The following is a 22,110-nucleotide window of genomic DNA, read 5'->3' on the forward strand; positions in this document are numbered from 1 at the left end:
TACTATTAGAAAATAATAATAATTATTATACAATATTCTATTATGGGTAACATTCATAATAATAATAATAATAATAATAATAATAATAATAATAATAATAACAATAATAATAATACGGTAATTAAATAATATTGTTATTACTATTATTATCTTAAAAAATAATTATTATAATAACAATAATAATAATAATAATAATAATAATAATAATAATAATAATAATAATAATTATAATTATTTCATGACTATCGTATGATAAAACACAACTATTTTTCATATAATAGACATGATAATAATAATAATACCGGTATGATAAAACACAATTATTATTCATATCATAGACATAATAATAATAATAATAATAATAATAATAATAATAAGTTAAAAATATCACTACAGAACATAAAAATAAAAATATTTATTTATCATAAACTTAAATAAAAAATTACTCACCAATTGAGGATGTTTCAAATATTCAATAATGTGTTCTTCTTATAAAATAAAATTACGAACTATTTTTCTTTTTTTACTAAATAAAATCCTAAACCTTCACTAATTCTTCCTCTTCACAAACTCACTCCCTTTCACCCTTAACCCCACCCTTGTACTCTCAAAACTCACTCACAGCATGTAATATGAAAGGGAAGCATGTAACATAAAAGGGAAGCTGAGCCCTCTTATGGCCTGCGTTTTGATTTTTATAGGTAGGCTTCACCACCACTCTCCTTCACACGTGTCACACATGCAGTTGAGAAGACTGTCAAACGCAAGTTGCGTTTTGCTGTGCACCTGCCAAACACATCTTACGTTTTAGAGGTTCGAGGTGTTGGCATACAAAGAGCATAGAGACACGTTTTAAAACTGGGTTCTCCTCCCATGCCAAACGCAAGCTGTAACTTTTTTAAAATCATCTCAGTCAAAATGTAACCTACGTTTTACAAGTTACTGAATTCACCAATTCCACATCTATAGATTACTCACCACCATAATACAATATTACTGCACATCACGTTTTTCACTTCCATAAATAAATTAATTTCTGCTACGTTTCTCTAAAAGATGTTGTAACAAATGCTAACTACCCTTAGATTTTTCTATGCATAACAAGTAATATATTTTAATTTAAAAAACGTTGACTCATCTACCAAATGCTATTTTTGTCATTTTATGTTTATTAGAGAAACTCGTATTTAACATTATCCATGTCATGACCCTGACATGGACAGCTACTAGTCTTTGGATTTTGGGAGGGGCACTGATTTTTCGGCTCTTGTTCAAAAATATCTGAAACAGGCTTTAATGTTCATCATAAAAAAATGTTAACTTACATAACAAGATCGTCATGCAATTTTAAAGCTTATGAAATCAAGTTGGCATTAATATTAAATGAATTTTATTATCCTGTACTCTAAAAGTATGGATTACGCATCTCATAAAAAAATATTTTAACATTATTTATTATTTTTATACATTAAAAGCGTAAAAAAATTTATTTTTACAATAAATAATACTAAAATATTTTTGTATGATCTGTTTAACCTATATTTTTAAAGTATATGATAATAAAATTCATATTAAATATAGTTTGCTTACAACTACTTAGGTATTTACTTCTTTTGCATTTAAATAAGTATTTACTATATAGTCTTCATTTAGCAAAATTAAGTAACATTAAATGAATGGAATTTATATACTTAATAAAAAATAATTTCGTCCAACAAATCTTCTAAACTATCTAAAATAAAGCTACAAAATTATTTCTTTAATTCCCTTACGCAATTATGATTAAACACTACTTATTTATAACCAAAGTTAATAATATCTATTTTTTTTCATTTTTGGGATGAATTTTGTTAGACGTGTGTATCTTTTTTCTTCTAAATTTCAGTTTCAAACGTACGTACAGCTCAAAAATTTGTTAATAAAAACATAGAAAACGTATCTGGGAATGAATGATTTGTGGACACACTAGACATAATGCAAACATCTCTATGAATCAAACTACATACACATTTAAAACATGACATCATGGAGAGTTAATTAAAATATGTTACTAAAAATATAAATAAAATCAAATCCTATATCCATAAACTAAATGATCGATGAAAGAACACCTCAAAAAATGGGAATACATACATACTTTAATTTCAGAGGAAGTAACATTATAGTACAGCTAGCATCATAAATCATCATAATACCATTAATTCAACCCATATATATATATTTATTAACAATATACCTAAAATAATAGCTGGAATAGCCTGTGAATATGGCATTAAATGTTTCATATTAAATATGTGACACCCTTTATTTAAATCATCATAATATATATATGTAGTTTACCAGCCACTGAGAAGAAATTAAAGTAGAGATCAGAGGGAAAGAGAGGAAGCAGATCGAAGAGAGAAATAATGGAAGAGGGAAAAGGAACCGTTTGTGTAACTGGTGGGACAGGGTTTGTAGCATCATGGCTAATTAAGAATCTTCTTCAACGTGGTTACTGTGTTCGAGCCACCGTTAGATGCCATAGTAGTCCTGATGATGAAGGAATAACAACGGGTATGTATGTGTATATACATAACCATAATTTTCTTTTCTTAATTAGTTATTATAAATTTAGTTTTAATTTAACAAACTTCACCTCTAATAATTAAGAGCCCACTGCTTGGGTTTAGTATATTTTTTTTCTCTATTAAAAGTTTGTTGTTGGTTAATGAATTATTCTGTTTAATAATAAATTATACAAAAAATAAAATTGCATTCTTGCTAATATATAGTTGTATTTTTTTAATCTAAAAAAATTAGCATTAATTTAAAGTTGTTAAGAAGCTCTTAATTTTTTGCCTAGAAGTTCAATTTAATTGGTTAGGAAAAAAGGAAAAAGAAAGTGAGTTGTAAAACACTTAGTGTATAATCTTATTGGCTTTTATAATAATTGAAATTAAAAGTTGAGATTTAATTTTATGTATGGACAGAAAAGAAGAAAGACCTGAGCTATTTGAGAAAGTTAGAAGGAGCATCGAAGAGGCTGAAAATGTTCCATGGAGAGCTTGAAGAATTGGGTAGTTATGACGAGGCAATTGAAGGGTGTGTAGGGGTGTTCCACCTTGCTCATCCAATGGATGTGAATGGAGAAGAGGGCGAAGAAAAGGTGACAAAGAGAGCCATGGAAGGTACACTTGGAATCTTGAAAGCTTGCCTTCGCTCTAAGACTGTCAGAAGAGTGGTTTACGCTTCCAGTGCTGTCACTGTCTTGTACAACAATGGTAAACAACAATCTCTCTTAACTACAAATACATGCATAATTATAATTATAAAAAGAATTTGAAGTGTACCTAATAAAATACAGATATTTTAATAGTTTTAATGGTTAATTTTAATTATAAAAAATATATAATATATATTAATTAAAATTAATATAATATTGATATTTTAGGTACATTTAAAATTTTTCCATACTTCAAATTTTATTGCTAGCTTATAGGTGTTTGTTAACTATTAAATACTGTTACTGCTTTATAAATTTTTATTTTTGATCAATTTTTTTAACTAAAGAACAGCTTAGGTTCCTTATTTTATATTCGTTAAGGAAAAATTTTTATATTCCTTATTTTATTAATATTTTTATCGGATCTATTTTAAAGAATTCAATTTATTCTTAAATTGACTCAAAACCTAATGAAGTTGATTTGATGTAAAATTAGTGTATACAATTATATAAATTTTATACGATAAATTCAGAAATTTTAAATTTTAAAAATTAAATTTAACAAATGTGAAATTATATTTACACTATAATAAATTAATTTTAAAATAAAAAAATAAATTTTAATATTAAAATATTAATTAAAATATAAAAATATAATATTTTGTAATTAACTTTATCTTAAAATATATTTTAATTATAAATTATGATTTTGGACAAAACCAAATTTATCCTAAGTATGACTCGAATCCAATCTAAAAAATAATACAGGATAAAAATGATAAATTCAAACTCAGCAAAATATTCTAGCAGCCACCTTTGTCTTACAATATTCTAGCATACCTCAAAGTTGTATTTAAATCGGGATATATATTCTTCCTTTTCTATTCTTAATGTAGCACTTTCATAAAGATAAATTAAAAGACATTATCACCATGAGACTTTTCTTTATTCTTTGTCTAAAAGTCTTTAGTTAGTTTCAGATAGCATTAAAAGCTAATCTCTATTGTACCGACACTAAATCAGTAAATCCTCTATCCTCTATGAGTTTCGCCACTAAACTCCGTATTTTATGAAATTATTGTATTTATGTATCGTATTTGTCACGCAACCTAGGTAAGAATGCGTTGGAAACGGTGGATGAAGAAACATGGAGCGAAATTGAAGTTTGCCAAAATGGTAACAATATTGTAAGCTCTTCATATTTGGTATCAAAGATCTTAACTGAGAAGGCTGCATTGGAGTTTGGACAAAATAATGGTTTGGAGGTTGTGAGTTTGGTTCTTCCTTTGGTCGTTGGACCATTTATTTGTCCCAACATGCCTTCATCCGTACACATAGCACTCGCCATCCTATTAGGTATGCATTTCAATTTCTCTTCATTATTCAATAATATTAAGAATTTACATTATAATAGTCTATTTCAATTAAATTATTAAATAAATTCAATATAAAATTTGCTAAAGATAACATTTGTTAAATTTAGATTGGATATTTTCTTAATTGAATTTTAAATATTTTTATTTTTTAATATTTTATAATTTTTTTATATTATTTGTTGATTATGTAATAATTTGTTATAATATAAGTATCGAGAGACTAATATCTAAAAAAGATCATCTTATTTTCAAGAGCAAACACCTGGAAAAAAAATTGAGTAAAATATCGTTTTTGTTGCTAATGTTTGGGGTAAGTCTCAAAATTATCCTTAACGTTTCAATCGTCCTATTTAAATTCTTAACGTTTCAAACTTGACTCAACGTTGTCCTGCCGTTAGGGATCCGTTAACAGAATTGACGGCAGGACAAAATTGAGACAATTTTAAAACGTTGGGGACTTAAATAGGACGAAAACGTTGGGGACAAAAACGATACATAGAAATAAATTTTAATTTTATCCTTCAATAATATCAATTTTTTACTATGCATATTATTCAATTATTTTTTAATCACATCTAAGTAAATTATACTTAATCATATTACTTTCATTCTAAATAAATTAATTCTTTTTATAATTTTACTCTTAAAGATTTTTAGTTATCATGAAATGTTTGTAGAATGACTAGTATATAAACTTGCGGAAAAAAAATAATATATATATATATAATAAAATATAAATTATACATTTTGTCTCTAATGTATCAAAATTCTTTAAAATTATAAAAAAACAAATTTATTTAAAATGAAAGTAATGTGATTAAAAGTAATTTACTTAGATGTAATTAAAAAATAATTGAATACTATGTAAAGGAAAAAATTGATATTATTGAAAGATAAAATTAAATTAAAATTTATTTTTATGTATCGTTTTTGTCCCCAACGTTTTCGTCCTATTTAAGTCTCTAACGTTTCAAAATCGTCTCAATTTTGTCCCGCCGTCAATTCTGTTAACGGATCCCTAATGGCAGGACAACATTAAGTCAATTTTGAAACGTTGGAGACTTAAATAGGACGATTAAAACGTTACGAACAACTTTGAGACTTACCCGAAACATTAGGAATAAAAACGATATTTTACTCAAAAAAAATTTAAAAGACTTTATATTTTCCCTCGCCATAATAATTAATTAACTTTTATGACGATGATTTTCTCAAAATCTTGTAACTCATCATTTTATAATAAGAATTTAATTTTAAAAGACTCTACACTTTAGTTCATCGTAAAGTAGTTTTATACGTGTATTCAATTAGTAACACCACATCAGTAAAAATAACTACTTTTTACATTGACCGCGTGAACAATAATCATATAAAAGAACGGATTTAATATACGATTGTGTAAAATATTTTACAATCAAAATTAAACTAAAAAATTTAGTCAAATTATATACGTACAATTATATATCTTTTGTTTTTATAGGTATTTTAATATTACATTGATTAAATGTTTTATTTTTAAAATAATTTTAAATTTGAATAAATCCGTACGTATATTCCTCACCATCCATAGACTTTTATATATATGTGTGCAGGAGACCATAGTAAATACGAGTATCTAACCAACTCATACATGGTGCATATAGATGATGCTGCCAATGCACTTATATTTCTTTTTGAATATGCTCATGCTAATGGAAGGTACATTTGTTCCTCCCACCAAGTATCATTCTATCAGGTTTATCAATTACTTTCTCAAAGATACCCACACCTTCATATCTCACTACCCAAGTAAGTTCCATATTTTATTTCACTTTTTTATTTTTTTTTTACCCCTTTTTTCTTTAATTAAGTTTTTCTTAAGCATAAAATTACCGATTTATTTTTTTTTATTGTAAACACTATTTTGATATTAGAATTTTTTAAATAGCTAATATACATTCCCTTTGTGTTATTAATAAAAATCTAAATATATAATTAATTAATGATAATCATATTTTTTTATATGGGTTTGTTTATTTGGTGTATCAATAATATTTTTATTTTGCAAAAAAAGGTACACTAAAATGTTTATTCAGCACTTTTATTTATTTATTAATTTTACTAAGAAAAGAAAATTAAAGCCTATTGATGAATATAAATAACTTTTTTTTCTTAACTGTTTTGTAGTAAGTTAAGGGAGACAACAAATGGTGATCTGAAGTTCAGTGATCTATCATCAAGAAAGCTGTTGGATGCAGGTTTCAAGTTTAAGTATGGCATAAATGAAATGTATGATGGAGCTATACAATGTTGCAAAGAGAAGGGCTTTCTATAGTTCATTTAGGACCCATTATCATTATTATATTACTAGCTAAGGGAGGAAAATAGAATGTTTATAGTATAAAAATTACACTACAATTTTCTTCTTTTTTCACCTTAAAATTCCACTCACAAATAAATCCTAAAAAGAAAATGCACTTATCACTTGATTTTTATATGAATTAAGTGATATGTTTTTGTTTTTTTAATTTATAAGGGGTGTTATTTAATTTAGGAGATCAGAATGCAATATGAACAACATTCATTATTAGCAATGCTACATACATGTTACTAGAACGGTTGCATGCACATGGATACATTTGTATGCTTTTAAAGTGATGCGTCAGGCTTAGAGACTTGTAGACATTATCTAGTTTGACTAGAAATATAATAAAAGAAAAAGGATAGATAAAAATAATGGAGTGAAAATAGTATTTTGTTTATTATTGAGAGTAATACTTGAATCTTTAATTTTTGTCAGTTAAATTGATTCGTAGAAAAATTCAAAAGTCAAAGAATTAATCTAGCCACATGTGTTCTGATTTTGTTTTATTTTTACAGTTTTAATTTTAACAGTGTCACTGATGGAATAGATTTTTTAATTTCTTAACAACTTTATAAATTTCTTAAACAATAGTGTTCATTTGAATTGAAAAAGTGGCTTCCATTTTAATAGTTTCAAAAACTATTAAATAGTCTTAATAATAAAATATATTTTTTAAATTTTTTAATAATTATTAAATAATTTTTATTTAATTTTATTTAGTAATTGATTCTTTATATATTATTTAATTTTAAAATTTATTTTAAAATTTATAAATTATTATTTTATTATTTATTATCTATCTTATCTTTAGAATTTTATCATTATTCTAAAATCTAATTCTTTTGTATGAAATTATGAGAAAAATGAGTTTACTTGTAAAGGGAACAAAAAAAAAAAAAAACCTTAGAACATGTGTCATTAGTACGGCTAAGATAAATTGTGGATTTCAATAACTTCGATGGTGGTAAAACAAAAATTTTATTATAGATTTACCGGTTTTAAAATATAATTGGTGTGTTATGACTTATGAGAATTGATTCTCTTCTAATAATGCAAATTAAATATTGGATCTAATATAATTTATTGATTATAATTACAGATCTTACCGTCTCTAATAATAATAATAATAATAATAATAATAATAATAATAATAATAATAATAATAATAATAATAATTCATAGGAAAGTTATTATTACCTTCATGCAAAGCGAGACATATGCTACTTTCTGTATATAATTTATTTTACTTTATATGTGGGAGATGAAAGAGGAAAAACTATTATAATTATGATTCCTCTACTAATAGAATTTAGAGTAATGTAATTTTTTCCGATTATAGTGTAATGTTAACTATAAGAAATTAAGAACTCTAAATATAAATATTATGAAGATGATATAATTTTTCTTTTCTTTTTGACCTGCAAGAGATTATGATGTTAATCATTTAATATCTTACTCACTATTCAGTCTTGTTATATATACAAAGTTAAAGATATACCATGTGAATTCAAATTCAGTCTTGTTATATATACAAAAAAATTTTTTTGGTAAAAACTCAGGTACAGTTGATTTTATTGATTTTATGTAAAGTTGATAGTTGATTATTATTAGCTAAAAATTTAGTCAAATTAGTTAAATTATCTAACGACTCTCAGTTATCAATTTCACAACACCTGAGTTTTCACCTTTTTTAACAATCAAGTCTAAACAAATTAGCTCAAGTCCAATAAAAATCAACCTCAGATTAGAGTGCGTGTAAACATACATTCCTGTTCCATAGCGTGAACATTATTATGAAAAATGCTTTTTCTTTCTCGATCAAAACTGTAACGTTCAAAATTTAAACGACACTCAAAATCTCTAAAAATTGTCGCAAAATTTAAGGAAATCTCAAAGCTAAGTTCAAAATCTTCACCAAAAAATACAGAAACAGAAGACAAAAGATTATTGAAGGTACTGTTCACTAATCGTCCAATTTTTCTACTTTTTTTCTCATTTCGATCGCGAAACACTAGATAGTCATATTTTTGTTTATTTAGTAGATTCATTTTGTGTTCTTGAGTTAAAGTACATATTACTGTTCTCATTATACTGTTTATTTGGTGATAACTATGTTAGGTCAGTGTAAAAATATTACGTAGTACTTCTCGTATAATTTAACCTATATTTGTATGTGTTTGAGAGATTTGAATGTGTTTTTGTGCATGTTTGAGTATTTGCATGTTTCGAACTGAGTTTGTCTGTAATAATCAGTAACAACTTTTTGTGTATTTCATGTGAATTAAGGTGTACTAGGTGTTGTTGTCCTCTTTCTGCCAGAACTAGACATACACCAAAATATTATTCTTGTTCTTCTGATGTTATTTTGTACATATTTGAGTGATTTGTATATGTTTTTGTCCATTTTTCAGGAATTTTATTCATGAATTTGTTGTAACTAACCATAAAATTTTGTTGTAGTGTTTTTAGTGTCATTTTATGCATGTTTGATTGAGTTACATGTCTTTTTTAACTCACATTGTATGATGTAATAAAAAAATAACAGCAGTGTATTTAGTTTGTCTTTCGGTGTATTTTATGTAAATTGAGGTGCACTTAGTGTTTTTGTCCTTTTTTTATTGTAACTTACCCATAAAATTTTGTTATAGTGCTTCTGGTGTTATTTTATGCATGTTTGATTGAGTTGAATGTCTTTTTGAACTCACATTGTGTGATGTAATCAAAGAATAATAGTGGTGTATTTGGTTTGTCTTTTGGTATATTTTGTATAAATTGAGGTGCACCTGATACTGTTGTTACCTATTAAACTTTTTTTATTCTTTACAAAAAAATGACAATAAAAAAAGTTGTTGGGAGGAGCATCGCAAAAAAAGAAGCACCAAAATATAATGTAAGCATATATATGTTAGAACAATTCAAATTTTTTTTGTATAAATATAGTTTATTTATATGATTCTCATTTATTTATAGAAAATTCATGATTTGAGATGCTCCACAATATTCATTAATGATAGATTTCAAAATATGAGTAATGATGAGAAGCCATTGTTCAAGGATTTGAATTTGGTGGTATGATGCATAACGTAACCCTGCCATGAATATACCACATAAGCCCTTGAAAAAATTGGTATATTCATTTGATCTGTACAATAACACACTGCACACACGGTATAGTGTAATCGACATCACCAAAGAAAATATAAGATATGTCCTTGATTTGAATGCTTCTGGTAAAAAATTATTTTGTAATTTATTCTGTAAATCAAATTTCGATATTTTATCAAATTATTTCTGTTATTGAAATATTTTTGCTGTTTTTGTAGGGCATGCTATCCACGCAAAATTAAATTTAAAGATATAGTGAGGAGCAGAAGGAAGTTGTTAAAAACTTTCAAGGCTTGACTTTATCGCAATTGACAAAATCTATGATGAAGATGAGTGTTGATGGAGAGGAAAATTGGCTAAAATTCAAGAGGAGATTCATTCTTTATATTCAGATGTGCTTTTTGTTGCTGACAATGATAAACAAAATTTCTCCGGTTCACATGCCGCCCATTCTTCATGTGGACACAATACATGAACGGGATTGAGGTGGTCATGTGCTCAACTTCCTCATCAAGGGCATTAGAGAGCACACATCAAAAAAAAATATTCTATTGATAGCTGCCTTTTTACTCTGATGATTGTATATTTTCATGAATTCACACACAAGAATAAGCCGGTGCATACAATTTCTGGACCACCGTACAGTAGGTGCGACATTAGACTAGGGAGTTGCTAGTTGAAAGAATAGAAACTGAGATTAAGGATGATATGATAATTCAACAGAATTTTTTTTTAATTTCGGTGTATTTGTTTTAAATATGTTATGTAAATTAATATTTTTTCTATTTTAGGGCATTGTGAAAAGAGCACAGCTGAGAGAACAATCAAAAGACAAAAAAAAAAAGTAAAAGAAGGAACAAAAGATGCCACAAAAGAAGAAGACTATTTCTTTGAAAAATGAAAGTGTTGCTAAGTCTGATTCTGAACATGACTCAGAGGAGATATCAAAAAGAAGAAAGCAACCTAAGAGAATGGCAAAGAAGTAACTATTAGTAAGAAAGCAACCTAATTTTATTGTGTTTATTGCCTGATGATTGTTTGTTTTTCCAGGATGGAATCCAAAATGAAAGCACGTTATTGAGCATTCATCTTTCGAAAAACAAACTGAATCTGATGATGAGTAAGATTCAGAAACTATTATTGGAATGCTATGTTTTATTTTTTCATCAAAATTTTATTTATTAACAGAATTTTTTTTATGTATTGTCAAAAGTAAAGAATTAGAGAAAATAACAAAAAGAAGATTTAACAAAAAAAATTCACAAGCCTGCAAAAATGTATGTTACTTTTTGGTGTATTTTATCAGTTTTATTGTATTTATTTGCCTGATAATTATTTGCTTTTTTAGGAAGGAATCCAAAAAAAGAAGCACGTTATTGAGGATTCATCTTTCGAAAAAGAAACTGAATTTGATGATGAGTAAGATTCAAAAACTATCATTGTAATATTATGTTTTTTTCCGTCAAAATTTTATTTATTAACAGAATTTTTTGCATGTATTGTCAGAAGTGAAGAAATGGAGGAAATAAGAAAAAGAAGATTGAAGAAAAAAAACCACAAGCCGGCAAAAAAATAAGTGTTACTTTTCGGTTTATTTTGTCAATTTTATTGTGTTTATTTGCCTGATCATTGTTTGCTTTTCTAGGATTGAATCCAAAAAAAGGAAACATGTTATTGAGGATTCATTTTCCCAAAAAGAAATTGAATCTGATGAGTAAGATTCAGAAACTATCATTGTAATGCTATGTTTTCTTTTTCATCCGAATTTTATTTATTAACATAATCTTTTGCATGTACTGTCAGAAGTGAACAAATACAAGAAATAAGAAAAACAAGATTAAAAAAATAAATGATAAGTCTGCACAAAAGTATGTATTATTTTTCGGTATATTTTGATTGAGTTTTTTTTGCCTGCTGATTGTTTGTTTTTTCAGGATACAGAAAAAAACACAGATATTTCAGAAAGTGTGCTCCACTCCATAGAAGCTCACTATGATTCTTTACAAATGTAAAATTTAATGTATGAAATTATTTCTTTGCTAAAGTTTTCTAAAACTTGATGTAATAATTACTCTAATTTTAGTGAATAATATTTATTTTGTCCTTAGAATACCACATGTAAATTTGACAAGTGAAAAGGATACTGTATTTCAAACACAGACAAACTATTAGAGCAATATAAATCAACCAAGTGATAACATGCAATTTCTGTTTCTCTTACTATTTCTTTAATTCTTGTGCTACCATATTCTGCTTCTGATTTTATATATATATATATATATATATATATATATATATATTTTTTTTTTAAATTTCTTTAAGATTTTATTCAAGAAAAAAAAATAAGAAAAAAAAGAAAAAATTGCAACTATATAAATTCTCATACAACAAAAGTTGTGTTTTTGTTGAATACTTAAGGTGTAGTCGTGAGATGATTTCGGTGTATTTCAGGTTCAAGGAACAAGAAGAATCATTGAATGAACCAACTCTTGTTCAAGAAGTAATAATCTCAAAGAACAAATGATTGTTCTTCAGAAACAGACTCATTCTCAATCAGAACCAATGGATATATGAGTTTTTCAATTCACTTTTAATGTTCTTTTCATTGAGTTAATCATTTGCACCTGAATGTTTATTCCATATTAATTTTTTTATTTTTGTCTTCATTAGAGTTCTACTTCAAGTATTTGCTTCGCTTTCGAAAGTACCTGCCTCAAGCCTTTTGTACACTCAACAAGCTGCTGCAAAATCTCCTAGAGAGAAATATATAGAAGAAGAAACTATTAATGCGTAAGTATTACTTAAATTTCTTTTCTAATAGTTTCAGTGTATTTGGTTTATCTTTCGGTGTATTGCATGTGATTTGAGGTGCACTTGGTGTTGTTGTCATCTTTTTGTTGTAACTAGGCAACAGAATATTGATTTTGTCTATTTTGAGAAACTTTGTTGATGCATTTTTTGTAACTAGCCCATAGAAATTTGTTGTAATGCTTCTGGTATCATTTTGTGCATATTTTATTGAGTTGCATATCTTTTAAATAGTGATGTATTTGATTTGTATTTTAATGTATTTCATGTGAATTGAGGTGCACTTGGTTTAGTTGTATTAATTAAATTTCTTTTTTGTAATCCTGCTGTCCTCCATAAACTCAACAGCCTATTACAAAGTCTTCGACCCAAAGAACAACCTCAACAAGCTCAACAAGAATCTCATGAGGAAGTAGCTCTTACTAATGTTTAATTTCTACTTAATAAAATTCTTTTTTAATATTTTTTGTGTGTTCTTAAACTATTTTATGTGTTACCATGCAGTCATCCACCTGCTCAAACCGTGAATAATGTAATAATGATGGTTGCTACTACTGCATTAAAGATGAAATTTTTTGCACATCATTTAGCCTTGGCTTTACTCAATCAAGTGATGAAGTTACACTTACTCAAGAGGGTTAACCACCAACTGACATGGAAAAATCTCAAGACAGCTCAATATTGGTGGAAAAGTTGGAAGAGTTGATTAAAGTGATGAATACTGGGGTTACAGTAGCATTAAATTATGCTAAGGAGAAAAGTAACTTATTATTATATTTTTCAATAAAACTTAATTCACGATAACCCCTTGTTGCTAGGACAAATTATTGATATGTTTTGCTTGGTCTAATTTCGGCTTCTTTGTTATTTTCTATTATATACGTCGTACATACATGCTTAATTTCCTGTATTGTTTAAGTATCTCTGCTTGATTTGGACAGTATGGATGTGAATGATGCAACACAACATTCAAAATGATCCAAACACCAACGTCCTAGCCTTCAATATATGTATACAAATTCTTGCAGGACAACTTAATCCAACTGAGGAATTTGTCTTTTCAGTTGGAGATATGTTCGATTTTCATTTATCCTCTCTGTTACAAGTAATCAATTGGTTATTAATTTTACTTCCCTTGTTATTTGTGTTTCAAAATTTTTTAGAAAAATCTGCAAGTTTAGAATAATCTTTGTAGAATTTTTTAACTTCTTCAACCGTGTTAAAAGTCATTCCAACCTTTGGAACAAGCTGCTCATGACCATCCCACAGAAACTGAAAACACGCCGAAATCGTTCCAAAACGAACAATATTAGAATCTAAAATACACTGAAACTAGGAACGAAGCAAATTCACTAAAATAATAAAATCAGATTTAGAACTTGTACATTACTTTCAAATTCAAACCAACAACTATAAACAACAATTTTCACAAACAAAAACAAAATTATTCAACTATAGAATCATAAACTACTAAGAAACTATATTAACTAGATTCAAACCATACCTTACCACTTGATTCGATTCAAAACAATAATGCAATTCTCTCTGTTTCAATTAAAAGTATGAACTAAAAAAAACACCGAAAGCATTTCCAAAATACACCAATTTATAATTGAAATACACCGAAATGGAAACGGAACAGATTCATCACAATAATAATTCAGATTCAGAACTCTTACATTACATTCAATTCAAACCATCAACCATGACAGCAATTTTCACAAACAAAAACATTATTCACCTACAGAATCATAAACTACTAATGAATTATATTAACTAGAAAGAACCACACCTCACCTACTTGATTCGATTCAAAATAATAATCCACTTTATTCTAGTTCAATTGACAGTTTAAACTTGAATCATTCATTATCTTTGACAATGAAATGCTTGTTCAACCTTAATTTCATGCTTTGATTTCAAAAACTTTAATTTGATCCAAATCTTCAAATCAGATAAAATAACATTAAACTTGAACAAAGAGAACGCAGAGAATATAGAGAAGGAAGAAAAATACAGAAAACGCAGAGATGGAACAGACCGTAGAGACACAGAAAACGCTGAGAAAATTTGAAAAAGGAAACGAAATCCGCATAAAATAAAAATACAGTTATATGTATTCACGCGTTGAATCAAAAGTTTGTTAGAGATAGTGGCGCGTGGAGATGAATTAGATTAAAACTACTTGATTGGACTTGGTTAGTTAAATAACTTGAATGTAGAGATTAATTAATTTAAATTTAATCCAAATGTAATTTTACTTGCTTCCATGAATAGAAGAAATGTTTATATATATATATATATATATATATATATATATTCTTTGAGTATCTTTTCTTTTTGTTTACTTCTAAAGTAAGAGGAAACGAATAAAAAAGTTATGGTGCCCAAGTATTTTTCATGGAACAAAAATGATAGCTATTGAAATATATAATACAATTAAGTTGAATATTTGAATTATCATTATTAGCAATAAAAGATCACATTAAGACTTTACACGAGACGAATATGTTTTATTGTTTTTCCTAAATGATCAGAATATTACCTAGCCAATTAATAATAATACAAATAAGATGTGTAACACTCTCATTATCAGAAAGTCACGCTTCCAGCTGCGTTACTCTGATAGCAAGAAGTATTATGACTACTTTATACACTTAATATTAAAATAGGAGCCAGTGACTCAATTCCGTATCGCTGATTTCTCTAAAAATCGGAAGTAAATACTTTATGTTAAAAAAAAACAGACATAAATTCATATACAAGACATCTTACATAACATCTTATAATGTAATACATATATAAAACATACAACTCCTACCCCTCTTACAAAATTGTAATAACAAAGACGAGGAAAGAAAATAATCTAATCAATACAACAACATATAAACCAAATACAGTATAACTCTCCTTAATGCCTCTTCATCTGGTTCCTGAAAAGGTAGAGCTGTAGGAGGGTGAGATATCAAACCCTAAGAAACAGAAGCGAAATTTTGGAGTAGCAGCAGCGCCAAGGAGGCTTTGAAGATCCGCTGCTGCCCAGCCTGCGTCCAGCCCATGCCGTCCTCACCGTCGCCATCGCAGGAAAGAACCAAGGGAGAGAGCGACACGTTTGAGAGAGAGAGAGGGAGCTGCTGTCGTCTGCACTGCCGCACCCTATCCGCGTTGCCGTCGCTGATTGGTGGAAGGGAGGAGCAGAGTGCACACAGAGGAGGAGAAGCCGTTCACCACTGCCAAACCTCCATCGCCAGTGATTCACCGCTGCTGAAGCTCGTCACTGCTGCCGTGCCACCGCCGCGAAGAGAGGGAGTGACGCGATTAAAGAGAGGAGAAGGAAGGACACCCGTGCGCCGTCGGAGCCAGTTTTGCCCAGTTGCCGGTGTCGTCTTCGTCTGAACCACCACCAGATTCGCTGCTGCCGAAGCTTCTGGCTGCGCCTCTGCCGTTGGCGGAACTTGCTGTCACTGGAGGTGAGCAGGATGTAAGACCCAAAACTTTTGAAAGATCTTATTATGAGTCAATTTCAGTTTATTTATTTATTAAAGATTTTAATTTTAGAAATTATTTTATTAAAGCTAACTAAATCAAGTTTTGATAATCAAATTAGAAATTTTATCTAATTTTATAATTATTGGATAATTTTCATATTTAAATTATAAAATCTAGGAGTTGTAGAATAACAAGAATTAGAATTTTATGCACATGACTGCCTATTAATTAATACTGTTAGCTTACTGTTGCATATCTGTTGATGTTAAGTCTGGCCAACTTAATGTTGATAACTTATGTGAACGGGAAAGTTAATAGGTAATTATAGGCGAATTGAAATTGATAAGTAATAAGTAATATGAGTCACGTGGTTCGGGGATACTAGAATTCGCTTTTCGTGCTTGGTTTCAACTTATGATTCTTGTTCACGTTGCTTAGGTTGGCATATTATTTCTTCTTTACTATTCTCATGGAAGTTCCTTGACTCAGGTTTCTTTTTTTGAACCATGATTTGACTATTCTCTAACCATATTTTATTATTCGTCCATAATCATGTTTCGTTGTATTCCTGAGGATTTACCTGAGACTTTCAAAACATATCTATCTTTATTATTGACTATGTTCTTCTTCATAAAATCTTGTTCTCATTGATCATATTCTTGATTATCTCTTAAATTTTTGACATCACAGTTCCTAACTTTAACTGCTTTGTGATCTGTGTATCTCCTTGATATAAACTAAGCTTGTGTTGGTGAGATGCATCATCCCTTACAGTCTATTTTTAGAGTTCTTGTTTTAAATTGAAAAAGTTTTGAATTGACTTTTTTTCCCTACCAAATTCTGTTTCACAACCACCCTTCGAATATTTGATGAGATCATTTTTAATTTAGCATATACTTTCTTATATGGATTAAAGAATCTTTATATGGTTTAAATCTGTTTATCTGCAATACTTCACCTATTTTTCTAAAGACATGTGAAAACAATTTCTACTTTAGATTTTTTTCATTGACTACAACTTGATTCACTTCCAATCTTATCACAATTTTTATACATGTTCTTATGAGATTTTGCATCTAAGTATTTTTTTTTCCAGGATTTTTGAGAAAATATTTCATCCTTAGTCTAACCAATTTTCATTTCACAAATCTTGCGACTAATCGAGGTAGGGATTTTTCTTAAATCTATTTTACATTACAGGGTTGTTATAAATCGATATTAACGCGTAAAATATATTTTTGTGATTTTGCGAGTCTTATGAATTGAATTGAGTTGTTTTGGTTGAATGAGATTATTAGTTTGATTAATAAACTGATCGATTGAGAAAGTGGATATTTGGATTAGTTGATTGATGTTGTTAAAGTGGTTTTCCTTGAATTATTAGAGAAGATTTATTATTGACTTTTAGGTTAATTTTGGAAACAATTTGATTTTAGAAAAGATTTAATATTGAGATTTGATTTGATATTAAACCCGATTTAGTATCGGAATTTGATTTTAAAAATAAATTTGAAAAGGACTTGATATCTGAAAACGGGTTATTTATTGAGAATGATTTTTTATTTTGGAAATGATTAGAAAAGTGTTTGAGGAATGGTTTGGTTTAACACTGTTTGAGAAGTCTGAGAATTTTTAACTATTGATTGATGTTGTTGGTTGAAATTGGTTTAAATTGCGATTTATAGGATTAGTTGATTGAATTCTAGATTTTTCAATTTCTTTGGATTGAGTGTTGTTGTGATAATGGTTATTGGAAGTGATTTGACTGATTGGCAGGCGTTTGGTTTGGTTTGGTTGAGACCCGAAAAAGGTGGCAGAATCCGAGTTTTAGAGGGGATGCTGCCGAAATTTTATAAAATTAGAAGTTTCATTGGAAGTAGTTATTTTAAAAGGTTTTAAGTATTATAATGATTTAAAATTACCTCATTTATCAAAGGAAGAGTTATGTTTTGGATTGGGAATTGTTAGTGAACGGAATGGAAAGAAGGATGATTGAGAATTTTCTTTGGAATATGGTTTTTGAATGAATTTGGAAATGAGATTTGGATTGATGAATGATGATGATGTTGAGAATGATGAGAATGTTGAGATATGGATTGAAAATGTTGAAATATGATCTCTGAATAATTATTCATTTAGCTTATGAATTTGAATTATCTGAGATACGAGGTTCCCTGGATAAAGTACCATGACTTGCCACCACGTGTACCAGGTTGAAAATTCGATACTCTGTTGACCCTACGACGTAAGTGTGACCGGGCACTATATAAATTTCAGGGAATAATATTACCCCCATTGAGCAATATTGATTATTTGAGAAAAAGTTATGCATAGACTCTTGGAAATGTACGTCGGGGGACAGTCTAAGAACAATTCAGACTTGTCGGGTTGGCTGGATAACCGACAGATGAGCCTCATCAGCCATAGGACAGGCATGCATCATATGTATCTATATGTTTTGCTTGGATTGAAACTTGTTTTGGTTTGCCTAATTGCTAAACTGTTCTTAACTGTTATTTGAACTATTTGCTGTAATTGCTATCTACTTGTGCTTTCCTTGTCTGTCTTGCTTGTGTTTGTCCTGGCGTGCTACATTTGAGAATGAATTTTGGTGCTGAAGTAATGATTGTGTTGTTTAATTGCGTGATTGGTCTCTGATTGAGATTTTCTTATAAGAAAGGAAATGTTTCGAATTTTTGAAAGATTAAACATTGTTCATTTGAAAAGGTTTTGAATTATTACCTATTGGTTTTTAAAAAAATTCATAAGGCAATGATAATCACTGAGCTTGAAACAGTTTTCTTATTAAATATCTTCTTATGACAACTTTGAAACTCCGTGGTGAGACCGTGTGGTTAGGTTCTCACCCCCTAAAGCTTTACCTTTTCAGGAACTAGAAGAAGAGGCATTAAAGAGAATTATAATGCATGTGTTTGGTTTATACGTTGTTGTATTGTTTAGATTATTTTCTTCCCTCGTCTTTGTTATTACAATTTTGTAAGAGGGATAGGAGTTGTATGTTTTATATGTATATTATATTATAAGATATTATGTAAGGAATCTTGTATATGAATCTATGCCTGCTTGTTTTTAAAGTATTTATTTTTTCCAATTTTCAAAAAACTTAACGATACAATATCGAGTCACAGGCTCCTATTTTAATATTAAATATATAAAGTAATCATAATACTCCTTGCTAAGTAAATGAATTTGACTTGATTCTTCTTTGTTTCCGAAGTAACTCTCATCGACTAGCACTATTATGGTGTAAACCTTTAGGAGTGATTATTCATCAAGTTGCTCCCTGATCTAAAAAAATATACTTGATTTGTGCCTATTGTCCGTATCTAAAAGATCTTGTTCTTTTGAACATAAAGAAATAAAGAAGCCATTGCAAGTGCCGGAAATACTAGGCCCACTAAAGGCACAAAAATGGAAGGTAAGTTTATCATAGAATGGGTACCTCGATTTAATATTTGTACCTGCTATATATAATTATTAATTATAGAATATTGAATTTATATATCGCATTTTTTTCTTATATTGTTATAAAGATAGTCTATAATCAATAGAATTCAAATATACTTAGTATGACTCAATGGATCACTTTTTTCGATAAGTATTTTTTATGGATTCTACTCATCCTATTCCTATTAACTGAATATATATATTCAGTTAATAGGAATAGGATGAGTAGAAAAGAGTATATTGAGAAGTATAAAATAGAATCTAATTCTATATATAATTATGTCGGAACTGTAGAATTTATTAGAAATATATTTCGCTATTGAAAAATGTTTCCACCCATTTTATTTACTTTCTTTCATCTATATCGGATATCCAGATTTTGTCGAATCTGAAATAATTGTATTATTTCTATATTCGCAATTCAATATACATAGATAGATACTATATATCTATATCTTTTTTAAAGCCCCTTACTTCTATAATCTTTTTTCATACAATTTGTAATACTCGAAGGGTCAATTTTTTCTCAAGAATAACATAGCAAAAAATATAATATTCTAATAATGAGAGTGTTATAAGATGAGCCCTTAAAATTAAAATTGAAAACTCATCTAATAAAATTATGATGGGGAAGCTACGACTTTTTGTTATTAATATATATAATATTGTGTACTTTGTAAGTAATTTATGTCTTGTGAATTTTCAAGACAATGCGATCTACTTACACATATTATATATATTATTTTCAAAATTATTATTAATGTAAAGTTAATTTTCATTAACGTATGTAACAATTCACGTTATACGCACACATGCTTGCAAGGGTCTATTCACACATGAAAAAATTTAAGAAATTAATATTTTTATTGAAATTTAGTCAATATTTAATTATAAAAAAATTAATTCTATATTATCAAATATATATTATTATATATTATTAAAAATATTAATAATAATTAATTAATAATTAAATATTATAAATTCTGTTGGTCTCTAATACTCTTCTTCACACATATCTAAGAATATTCGCTAATTTTTTTGTAACTTTTACTCCTTTACTTTTTATGTTGGGAAGAAAGAATAAAATAAGATGTGTTGCTTGACTATGCGTTTCATACTTTAATGCAATCCATTCTAACTATCAAAGTATAATCATTATCCAAAATATTAGAGAATAGAGATAACCTTGTCACGGCAAGAACATAATTCGAGTAAAGTATTGATTTCTTCCTCATATTTAGAGTAAGTTTTAAATACCTCTAAATCTCTAATATTTAAATTATATTATTTAAATTTTTAATATTTTAATATTATTTTAATGTTATTTTATTATTAGTGATTTATTAATAAAATTAATAATAAGATAAAATTGAGACAATTTTAAAATATCAAGAATTTAAATAGAATAAAAATATTGAAAACAAAAACAATACATTATTTTTAGAAAAATTACCAAATCAAGTAAAATGATAATAGATTTTAACAAAATAAATTATATATTACAAATTCAAGATTTTTACTTATACTTATAAAATGATTAGTATATAAATTTAAAAAAAAATATACAAATACAATAAAATATAAATTATATCTTTTTATTTTTAATATACCAAATTTTTTAATGTTTAATTTAATTAAACTTTATTTTTAACTTTTGAATAAATTTTAATTTTTTTCCTTCAATAATTTTACCTTTTTTAAGATAGACAATTATTTAATTTATTTTTTAATTTTTCTCTTAATAAAAAATAAAACTACTTTGAATAAAAATAATGTGATTAAGAATAAAATTAAAAAATAAATTTATTTAGAATGAAAATAATGTGATTATGAATAACTTATTTAAATGCAATTAAAAAAATAATGATATAATTACTTATTATAAAAAATTAATATTATTGAAGGATAAAATTAAAATTTATTTTAAAATTAAAAATAAAATTTAACTAAGTTAAACATTAAAAAATTTCAATACATTAGAGACATACTATATATATTGTATATGTATCATATTTGTTTTTTTTTTTTCAGAAGTTTATCTATTACTCATTCTAGAAGTATTATCTTATGAGTAAAAATTTTGAATTTGTAATGCAACTCATTCCATTAAAATTTATTTTCATTTTACTTGATTTGGTAATTATTTTAAGAGTAATGTATCGTTTTTATCCTCAACGACTAGTATTTTAAAATTGTCTCAAATTTGTCTCGCCGTCAATTCTATTAATAGATTCCTAACGACAGGACAATATTTTAAAACATTAGGAACTTAAATATGACAATTTAAATGTTAAGAATAACTTTAAAATTTATTC

The 22,110-nt window shown here is 27.4% G+C and overlaps 1 protein-coding gene across 4 annotated transcripts; it reads left to right on the forward strand.

Moving 5' to 3' along the window:
* Positions 1 to 2,408: 2,408 nt before the first annotated feature.
* On the forward strand, positions 2,409 to 7,113 carry LOC112753052 (protein BRI1-5 ENHANCED 1). Of its 4 annotated transcripts, none has more exons than XM_025801587.3 (5): positions 2,409 to 2,556; positions 2,973 to 3,263; positions 4,319 to 4,561; positions 6,174 to 6,369; positions 6,748 to 7,113. In XM_025801587.3, the coding sequence occupies exons 1-5, from the start codon at positions 2,409 to 2,411 to the stop codon at positions 6,893 to 6,895; spliced, it is 1,026 nt and encodes a 341-aa protein (XP_025657372.1). In that variant the 3' UTR covers positions 6,896 to 7,113. The 4 variants fall into 4 exon arrangements, with proteins under 4 accessions (XP_025657372.1, XP_029150007.1, XP_072077187.1 ...); XM_029294174.2 differs by having other exon boundaries at positions 6,752 to 7,113; XM_072221086.1 differs by having other exon boundaries at positions 6,280 to 6,369.
* The last annotated feature ends 14,997 nt before the right edge of the window (positions 7,114 to 22,110 follow it).

This window comes from Arachis hypogaea, chromosome 2 (genome assembly GCF_003086295.3).
Source record: "Arachis hypogaea cultivar Tifrunner chromosome 2, arahy.Tifrunner.gnm2.J5K5, whole genome shotgun sequence".
NCBI lineage: Eukaryota > Viridiplantae > Streptophyta > Magnoliopsida > Fabales > Fabaceae > Arachis > Arachis hypogaea.

Bases quoted from the DNA above. Each gene is read 5' to 3' on its own strand.
- LOC112753052 (XM_025801587.3), top strand. From the start codon at position 2,409: ATGGAAGAGGGAAAAGGAACCGTTTGTGTAACTGGTGGGACAGGGTTT. The intron at 3,264-4,318 runs GTAAACAACAAT...CACGCAACCTAG, and splicing joins CACTGTCTTGTACAACAATG to GTAAGAATGCGTTGGAAACG. The intron at 4,562-6,173 runs GTATGCATTTCA...ATATGTGTGCAG, and splicing joins AGCACTCGCCATCCTATTAG to GAGACCATAGTAAATACGAG.